The 10,088-nt window shown below is 28.5% G+C and overlaps 2 protein-coding genes across 2 annotated transcripts in view; one reads left to right on the top strand and one right to left on the bottom strand.

The window, feature by feature from the left end:
* Positions 1 to 7,097, bottom strand: part of LOC145181967 (E3 ubiquitin-protein ligase RNF10-like) — a 9,311-nt gene extending 2,214 nt beyond the window's left edge. The window contains exons 1-12 of the mRNA XM_090093595.1: positions 6,596 to 7,097; positions 5,985 to 6,127; positions 4,355 to 4,500; positions 3,999 to 4,092; positions 3,706 to 3,825; positions 3,555 to 3,619; positions 1,831 to 1,903; positions 1,585 to 1,654; positions 1,361 to 1,482; positions 526 to 570; positions 301 to 441; positions 1 to 227 (exon numbers count right to left, since the gene is read on the bottom strand). The exon at positions 1 to 227 is cut by the window's left edge and continues 29 nt beyond it. Coding sequence (XP_089949721.1) covers positions 1 to 227; positions 301 to 441; positions 526 to 570; positions 1,361 to 1,482; positions 1,585 to 1,654; positions 1,831 to 1,903; positions 3,555 to 3,619; positions 3,706 to 3,825; positions 3,999 to 4,092; positions 4,355 to 4,500; positions 5,985 to 6,127; positions 6,596 to 6,716 — 1,367 coding nt within the window. The 5' untranslated portion in view covers positions 6,717 to 7,097. The remainder of the gene's footprint in view (positions 228 to 300; positions 442 to 525; positions 571 to 1,360; positions 1,483 to 1,584; positions 1,655 to 1,830; positions 1,904 to 3,554; positions 3,620 to 3,705; positions 3,826 to 3,998; positions 4,093 to 4,354; positions 4,501 to 5,984; positions 6,128 to 6,595) is intronic.
* Positions 7,098 to 7,143: 46 nt separating this feature from the next.
* On the top strand, positions 7,144 to 9,663 carry LOC149892764 (G protein-coupled receptor-associated protein LMBRD2-like). Its single transcript, XM_090093608.1, has one exon. It carries the CDS (start codon positions 7,347 to 7,349, stop codon positions 9,489 to 9,491), a length of 2,145 nt encoding a protein of 714 aa, XP_089949734.1. The 5' UTR covers positions 7,144 to 7,346; the 3' UTR covers positions 9,492 to 9,663.
* Positions 9,664 to 10,088: the final 425 nt, after the last annotated feature.

The raw sequence follows: 10,088 nt of genomic DNA, 5'->3' as shown, positions 1-10,088 counted from the left end.
TCGAATCTTTCGTATGAATTACTGACACACTGAGATTCCTGTTTATCAGTATGAGTAATATAAGGGTTTACATCGTGTAGTGAAGTGCACTTAATCATTTGGTCATTGCATTCTTCATTCATGATTGGCAATTCATAAACTGAGTTACTATTCTCAATTATCCTTGATTTTTTTATCTGGCTCTCACAGTCAAGGTTTGGGAAAGGCAGTTCATCATTATCATCAATCTAGCAGAGAAAAAAACAACGTAGATTTGTGTATTAATATCATTCAAAGAGGTCCATTAATCACTTCGCTAACCTTAGCTTGAGAAAGTATGAAAGCCAGACTTCTTTCTTGACAAGTCACAGATGCACTTTTATCATGAGTAGTTTGTGTCACTTGCAGCGGTTCATGTAGTTCATTTAGTTCATGATCAACTTTTAATTTTTCAATCTCATTCTAGACAAAAGCAAATTGCAAACTGATTTCAAACTCATTTCTTAAATTAACCAACCAGATAAAGTATATGAACTTTCAGTTTACCTCAATCTTTCTTAAAGCAGATTGAATGAAACAGTCTTCACCAGTCTGTAAATACAAACTTAAACAGTAAGTGAACAATACTTTAAGCAAAAATATATCATTGGATTGGTAATAAAAAAAAAACTGATTAAGTAAATTTTAGTACAAAAATAAGAATTTTACACAGAACTAATGATTTTGATGTGCTTTTTCATGTGGACGTAGTCATTTAGTCAAATAACCAGTTCTTGTTTTGTTAAAAAAAGTGTTATTTATATGGTCTGTAAAAACTTAATTAAAGTGGTATTTATCAGCTAAACTAATTGTTATTAAAGCATTATTTCAGAAATGTATAGCTAACATGCAAAAAAAATCAATATACAATTCAAAAAACAACATTATCTTGTCAACTAAAAATGTAAGATAGTAAAAAAAAAACTTTAAATCGATTATATTACAAAACAGATTACTGCAAACAACTGTATTACAAAACAGATTAATTTTTGACTGAGTTTTTTCACCAAGCCCAAAAAAAATTCTTAAATTTTCTAATAAAACTATCTTGAATTTCATGCTTGAAAGTAACATTTTTGGGGGGATGTCATAATTTATTAATTGGTAAAAACCCTTAAAATATCAACCCTAAGCATTATGCAGTTAAGTTATTTTGCAGGTCTCAATTTTTATGTTTTTTTTTTTTTTTTTTTTTTTTTGAAAAAATCATTTTCATGTCGATTTCATTTGTTTTCATCAAGATTAAAAGATGACTTTTATAAGATTAACAGAAAAGCTTTACCATGTTCAGAAACAAACAAATTAAAAAATTGTTGTATATTTTTGGAAATTTATAACACACCTCATCTGCAATTGCATCTAGAAGCTGATTCTCTAATTCTTTCTTTTCTGGCAGCAAAATTTTTTCAACAACAGAATTTTTGTTTGTTAACATAAGCCTACTGCCAAACCTCAGAAAAACTCCTGAAATAAAATATTTAAAAAAAGTTAAACTGTCAGATAAATCTTAGACATTCAAAAAATGATTCCTAAAATTTCTAATATATATGATAATAAAATACATACCATTCCAAAAAGAAAAAGATCCATTAGATTCCATTAACTCATCACTTTGAATTGAGGTGAAAAGAGAACTCTAAAACAAGAATAATAAGTGTTAACCTTGTTAAAGATTAGGAGTTTATAAAAACATGAGGTAACATGTAGAATAACTGTAAAACATCTTAAAAATAACTTATCAAAAATAATGTTAATGGTATTACAAGTATTTCAACTTAAAGCTGGCAAGCAACTTGAACAAACATCACTTACTTTTTGTCGCTTCATTAACTTCATTGTGATATTTTCATGTCGGGCAAACTTCTTTCGAACAACATTCACAACACTTTAAGTGAAAAAAAATTCTCTTTATAAAATATATCAATGAAAAAAGATAAATTTCTAAACTAATATTAAATGTAAAAATGTTTAATACAAAAACAATATCATTGTCAAAAAATATGCAATGATGCTTTTTATTGCAGAGCTTTATTATATCATCATTTCAGGAATGGACAGACTGGATTGCACTGTGTTTTCTTAAACAAGGAACCAGAAAATAGTGTGATCTGATTCTTTTAGTCAATCAAGATTTGTATTAAGCTTATTGTTTGCAATCAACTGATAAACCTGGTTGCATTTGCTTTAAATTAACTTACTTTAGAGGGTGACACAAAAAAACAGTAATCAACTTTGTTTGTGTCCCAATAACTTTGATTATTTTATTTCAATTTTTTATTTATTTTTTTATAGTTGAATCGTTCATGTTTTAACCTATATTGGTCTATATTTTTAACTTTTGATATTATCATTTTGTAATTGTCAAATTAACATTCAGAAATTTTGGCTTTACACAGGCTCAATATGCATAACTGTGGGATTGTATCATTACCCAGTATTGACCTGGGAACAGTCTCTAGGAAAATTAAGGGATATCAGGAACTTGATCATGATGGCCACTGCATAGAAAATGTTAGAAACCAAGTGCAAGTATTCCTAGGAAAACTGAGCTCATCTGAGAGCAAATCAGAAGGAATCCAAGAGTCCTAAAAAGGTTCAGCTTCTTAAGTCTGAAAATAAACATGTGCGACTTGAAAGATCAAAACATCTTCTATGTAACCGCAACAAAACTTGGTCAAAGGAAACTCCTGGAATGTCTGTAATTATTGAACATTGACATAATCTGCAACCCATCATGGTTTGAAGTGGATTTTGGGCAAGTTGCAAAACACCTATTACTTTCATTAATCAAGATGTGAAAATCAATTAAGTGTATAGTCGTGACATTCTTTAATCCATAGTACTTCTGTGATCACAAGAGCTTTTCAGCAATACAAATTGGATCTTTCAACAGGATTTTACCCCCAGCTCACAAGGCAAAAATTATGCAAGAAGGGTGAAGGAACCATTTCCTGATTTTACAACATCTGTGGAATGGCTGCCTTATTTGGCAGATATAAATCAAATGGTCTACAGTGTTTAGTCAATTTTAGAAGCAAGTGCATGCATTAAACGCCACAGAGAAAATTGTTATTACCTTGAAAAGTTACCACCAGCACATCAGTGGTGCACTCAAGACTTTGTTTAGGACGGGATTTTAGAGGAATGAGAGAAGGGGAAGGAGGGGTGAGATACACAGATAAAAAAGACTTTTTGAAATAAAAAAATTAAATACTAACATTATTAGATTGATAGTACATGTAATAAAAAGATATAAAAAATATAAATAGTAAAAAACTTTAGAGAGGACCAAGAACCCCTCTTTGCCACTGAACTCTGTAGAAAGACTTTTTAATTGTTGAGTCTCATGTATTTGGCAATAACAAATTACTCAGTTTTGAACTGAAAAAGCCTGCTCTGTAAATGGATTTGAATTGGGAAACAGGATTGTGAAATTTTTATTTTGGAACAGGCAAAAAACCTGTATTAATGTTATGAATACCATTATATTTTGAAAAATACTTTCTTGTATCAAAACAAACGCTTAAAAATTCAACCTTTTTAAGTCAGCTTCGTGAACTGCTTCATGACAAATTGGGCATTTTCTCCATGTTTTATCAACCTTAAAAATGAAATGGCATAAAAGAAGTATTCAAAGAAATCTAAAAAAAAAAGTAACAAATATTTTCATAACAAAGTAACACTTGCCAACTGCAAATAATGAAGAATGCAACTCCAGCAGAATACATGACCACATCTTGTTATTTTTGCTGCAACCGGTGGGAACAAACAGATAGGACAACTAGGTATTTCATGTGTGGGTAAGTACTAGAAAAATCATAAGTACAAAGTAAATCTCTAAAAATAACTGGATTTACTGCTAAATAATAGATTACATTTCAAGTATAATTTATGTTAAAAATCTATAACCAATACATATCAAATATGTTAATAGATGCATAGAAAAGATAAAAATTTCATAAGTAGAATAAATTTCTTACAACAAGCCTTATGGATTCCCATGCTACCAAAACATCTGGGTCAACTCCATTAATGAGATACTTTTCCGGAATATTATCCACAACAAAGTAACAACTTTTCAAAAATATAAAAAAAATGGGGTGTTGAGCATTAAACTTAAATTAATGTAAAATAAGGTCAACCAACAGGTTGTATGCACAAATATTGGTAAGAAAACCATGAAACATTTTAAATAGATACAAAATAAATTGAAAAAAAGCAAATACTGATTGTTTTTAAATAATGTATTTCTTTAAAAAATGAATTAAAAATCATATTTTAATTCAAAAAAGACATTGATAAGGTCCTGAACAAAGCTAACTATTGAAAGACATACTTTGATTGCAAAAAAACTTCTTTGTTGAATGTTGCCATCTTTTTTCTTTTATAATTGCTTGATTGGTTATTGTGCATAAAACTTGATGTGGGACACGAATAATGGAAGTTCAACAGTAAACTTGCAGAAGATGATGAATGGTTGTTCTAAATTCAAAAAATTTGGAAATTAGGAAACTACAACAAATAACAATGCCAATACAACAGCATTTGATTTAGAGAACTAACATAACTTAGGGGAGATTAAGTATTATCTCATTTCATACACATTTTAAAAACTAAAAAAGAAACCTGACTTCCTTAAGCAAATAAAGGTTTATTTAACTTGAAAAAGTTAAATAAATTGCAGTCACATTTTTAACTTCTCACAGCAAGTTGCAACTATATATGAAGAGAGTGCTAAGGTAAGGCAGAGTGTAATTGAAAAGGTTTGCCTCGTCATGGATGGAATTTCTGAGCCTATGTTTGATAATATCTACTGTTATAAAGCTGAATATATGTTAACAATTTGCACTTATGTACACTAGAGTGGTGTGCTTCTTGAAAGATAAAAAAATTATTCATGAACAGTGGAGTTTTCAAGGGAGTGTTTGTCATGAAGAGATCAGAGAAACACTTGATTTACCTTAAAATTTTACACTTTAATAAAATAGTCTTCCTTAATAGTAATAATAATAATAATAGTAATAATAATAATAATAATAATAATAATAATAATAATAATAATAATAATAATAATAATAATAATAATAATAATAATAATAATAATAATAATAACAATAACAGTAATAATAAAAATAATAATAATAATAATAATAATAATAATAATAATAATAATAATAATAATAATAATAATAATAACAGTAATAATAATAATAATAATAATAATAATAATAATAATAATAATAATAATAATAATAATAATAATAATAATAATACTAATAATAATACTAATAATACTAATAATAATAATAATAACAATAATAATAATGATAATAATAATAATAATAATAATAATAATAATAATAATAACAATAACACTAATAATAATAATAATAATAATAGTAATAATAATAATAATAATAATAATAATAATAATAATAATAATAATAATAATAATAATAATAATAATAATAATAATAATAAAAATAATAATAATAACAATAATAAAAACTAAATAAAAATTGCAAGTTTTTATGAATTGAATTTAAATAATTCAGGCAGACCCAATATAATGGGCAGAAAAACTCAATAAAGAAAAAAGAATCTTTGTAGTTAGGAGCAGCATTTTGTTTATAGAGCTGAAACTTTTTGTTTAATAATAACAACTTTGAAGCATTTCAAATTAAATGAAATTTTCAAATTTTAATCTGATAAGAAATTAGATTTTTTATGTTTGGTTCAACAATTTTCAAATTTTAACCATTTCCACCAAGTGAAGAAAAACAAAATAACCAATATCTCTGAATACTAAACGTAGTTAATACTAAAATAATATGCTGAATTACTTTCAAAGTACATTAATCCATAAACTTTTTTGACATGATTAAATTATCAATCCTTAATCTCAAAATTTTATCAATCCTTAATCTCAAAGTTTTAAGTTAATAAAGAAATATCCCTTTACTTACCATACTAACTTTTTTGTCAAAGTAAAGGGAATCAGATGAGTACAACATTTTAGAATTTTTGGAGAAAGATTGATCCCTTTTTCCACGATTGTAACTCTGCTTATTTGTCTTAGCAGCATTACGACTTGCAGTACAAACAACTCCTAAAAGAAAACACATAACTATAAAAATATTAGGATTAATCTTATTTTGAAACAATAATTTGCAACAGCCATCTATTCCAAGTAGAGCTTTTCTCTGATTTTATCTTTGTTTTTAAGAAAAAAGATTTTTTTTGATTTCTTTGTTTAGAATCACATTATTCATGTGATAAAATGTCTGTACTTGTACACAATTTATACAAACTCCTAAAATTTTAGTAAAGCCGCGTTTTCTTGGTAGCATTCTTTTTAAACCAATTAACAAATATTGAATAAGTTTATCAACTAAGATGTTGAATAAAAAATTAAAAAATTGTTATAACAATCTATCAATAACATTTACTTTATTTCAAATTGACTAACTTAGAAAATTAAGATTAAAAAAAGTTGAGAACACTTTTTCAATACTTATAGTTTTTTGCTATTCTTTTTTAAAACACACAAAATAGGCCTAAATCACAATAGTCATACCATTAGCATTTCGTCCTTTAAACTTAGCTTTTTCAGCTTCATGTTCCAAGCCCGCTCCAGCAATCCAGCGATTTACATGTTGAATTGGTTGATTTTGGACTTGTCCAGTAGGATGATGCATCTTCACTATAGTCAAAAGAACTGAATTTTGTGTTTTCTATGCTTGAATTTTTTCTATCATAAAAGAGCAAACTCTCCAGCCAGAAAAGGCAAAAATGAGAGCTGCCTGAGTATTTACAAGTAATGTCTACTTCAGTTAAAGCCAAGGAAGGCGTTGCTTCATTATAATTTACAATGTTGTTGCTCATCTTTAGCACTCCATGATTATACAACAAGAGTAAAATAATTTTTTTATCAATATCTTCGTAGTATTTTATGAAATTTCGTAAAATGTAGCTGAAGGGTTTGGTGAAAGAAAGTGTTGGAGATATAAGTTTCTCCAACTGGTGTTCAGAGACAAGGTCAATAATCGGTTCAGGACGCAGCAAATATGTTAGAGATTAAAACGTTTCTTTAACATCGGGTCGTTTAGCTGAGGTCACGCATAAATTAAAAACCGAAGTGAAGTAATAAAATCCCTAAATATTGCGGAATTGACCAAGGTCTTTAAATTTCAAGATGAAGGACAGGACTCTAACCCAATTAGTTTTTCAATTCGTTAACATCATATTTTAGGCTTAAGACCTTTATATATAATTTGCAATTGATACTTTTATATTTAAATATCTAATCAGAGACTGGAATTAATACCATGTCAGCTCTACCATTCGCTTTTGAGTTTGTTTGCGTATTTTTTGGAACATTACTAATACTTCATCAATATGGAAACTTACGCAAGCAGCATATTTTAGTGACACTTGCAGTATTTATTTCCTGGTTTTTTTCGTTTCTCATTATATTTATCCTACCACTTGACGTCTCAAACAGTACTTACGTAGAATGTATAAATTATTTGAAACAAAATGACACACTTAAGCAAAGCCAAAATTTAGTTGGTTATCAATCAATAGGAATTGATGGTGTGATGCAAAGCAAAAATAAACCTGCTTGTTTTATTCCTTGGTCCTATGTCTCAGGTGATCTTTTGCCTTATTTATGGCGTATTATTTATTGGTCTTCACAGATATTATCATGGATTCTATTACCTATGATGCAATCATATGTTTATGCAGGATCATTTACAGTTTGGGGAAAAATAAAAACAGCTTTATTTGAAAATGCCATATGGTATGGAAGCTATTTAGTAATATTTGGAGCATTACTAATTTATGTGGCTCTAAAGCCAGAACTTTCACTAAATGCAGATAGTTTAAAACTCATTGGAATCACTGCATCAAATACATGGGGGTTATTGCTTTTAGTTTTGTTACTTGGTTATGGATTAGTAGAACTGCCACGCAATGCATGGAATATGTCTCAGCATAATCTAAGACTTGAACAAACCTATTTCAAAATTTCAAAGTTGAGTACTTACAAGGAAGATGCAGAAGAAGAGCTAGCAGATACTCTAAGTGAAGTAAAAAAAGCATCAGAAGAAATTAAATACAACAGCAACTTAAGAAAGCATTTAGATATCATTATTAAAAAATGTCCTGAGAGTAGTATTGCACTGTTTTGTAAAGGTACAGATGATTTTATAGATTATAAAACAGGAAGTACCGAGTTTAATGATAAAGCTCTTGTAAAGTTGCATAAAAAAGTAATGGTAATAACACAACGTGCTCATCGAACACAAGTTCAGTGGAATGCATTGCTTAAGCTGGCTTTTTATCTAGAAGATGTTGAGAGAAATAAATCTAACAATGAGAAAAAATTTAAATTGTCTTTTACTGATCATACCCAAAATAGTATCTTAACTATGCGCTTACAGTGGGTGTGGGAACTAACCATAAAACCATGGTTGTTTCGACTGTTTTCATTACTTTTGTTAATTTTAAGTGTCTGTTTGGTTTGGTCAGAGTCAACATTTTTCTGCACTGATCCAGTTTTATCCATTTTTACCCATCTTATTAAACTTACAAAAACAAACTATTTGTATTTGCAAATGGAGGTTGTATCTTGTGTTACCATAGCTTACATGTGTGCCTGCACATATTACACTGTTTTTAAAATTAAAATATTTAATTTTTACTATTTTGAGCCTCATCATGAAACAGATGCTAACAGTTTGCTTTTCAGTGGTCTGTTGTTTTGTCGTCTTACCTATGCAATATGTCTAAATTTTCTTGCAATGATACACATGGATGGTCATGTTACTGGAAGAACTGGCACTGAGATTAGCGAGACTTATTTTACAAAGTTTATGGGACATATGGATTTACTGTCATTTATTGCTAAAGGCTTTAATTTGTACTATCCAATGATTGTTCTACTTGTTTGCATATGTACTTACTTCAGTATTGGTAAAAGAATACTGCATTGTCTTGGAATGCAACAATTTCTAAGTGATGATGATTTCTCTTCAGATTTTGTGCGGGAAGGTAAAGAGATTGTAAGGCGTGAAAAACGCAAAGTTGAAAGACAGATAAATGGGAAACGCTGGCCCGTAAAATCAAAAGCTGACCACTATGCTGGTGGAAATGATAAAGAATTTAATGAAGGAGTTGTCAATGGTTCAGATGATTCTATAATTGAAACTCCATCTCTGAGTTCAAAAACAAGACTTACAGTGAATAAGCCATGCTTGTATTCAAAATTTAATGATGGTGATGATAAAGTCCAATTAATGTCTGACATTGAATATGCCCCCCCAGAAACAAATGAAAGGATGTCAAAAGGGTATCAAAAAATAAGTGGCATTACCCATTCAAATGTTCCATCTCGCTCAAGTGTTCTGAATCGTTCAAGTTTACCATCACGTTCAAGTGTTCCAAGAAATATTTTTGACGATGCGTAATTATTTGGAGTTCTATTTTGTGTCTAATATTTAGGGTTTGTACTCTCCTCAAATAATATAAATGGTTAAATTTATTTTTGCTAATTATATATAATGAATACTATCTTGTTTTGTAAATTATATTTATTGTTAGGGTGGAATAACACTGTTACAAGATTGACTCGTAAATCAATTAGACTGACATTTTTTTGAGATAGTATCTCACACTAAATTGCTTCTTCGTTCCACTTCTGCCCCTCCCCTTTTCCGTATTTTCTCCCTCATCCATAACAAAAAGCATTTTATCTTTGAGTATTCTACAGAAGTATTTATATCCTTTTTGCTGTTTTTTTACATCAGTTCATTGATGTTTAAGGTTATTAAATGTATTTTTATACTTTATGATGAAAACCGTGTTTTTCTTTCCGTAAAATCAAAAACACTGCTATGGAAGTATTTACTCTGTTTGTTATTATTAAGCAGAGTAAATGTTTCCGCATTTATTTGTTAATTTTTTGATTTTATAGAAAGAAAATAAAACGGTTAAGTAACAAAGTTACTAATAGTTTATGGATTTCTAGACAAGTATAAATATTTTTGTGAGCTTAGTTAAACAGT

This window comes from Hydra viridissima, unplaced genomic scaffold (assembly GCF_058129835.1).
Source record: "Hydra viridissima isolate aposymbiotic clone 2 unplaced genomic scaffold, HvirCarnegie_v1 scaffold_1, whole genome shotgun sequence".
Classification (NCBI taxonomy): Eukaryota; Metazoa; Cnidaria; class Hydrozoa; order Anthoathecata; family Hydridae; genus Hydra; species Hydra viridissima.
The sequence above is the reverse complement of the archived record's forward strand: the minus strand, read 5'-3'. Positions and strand labels throughout refer to the sequence as shown.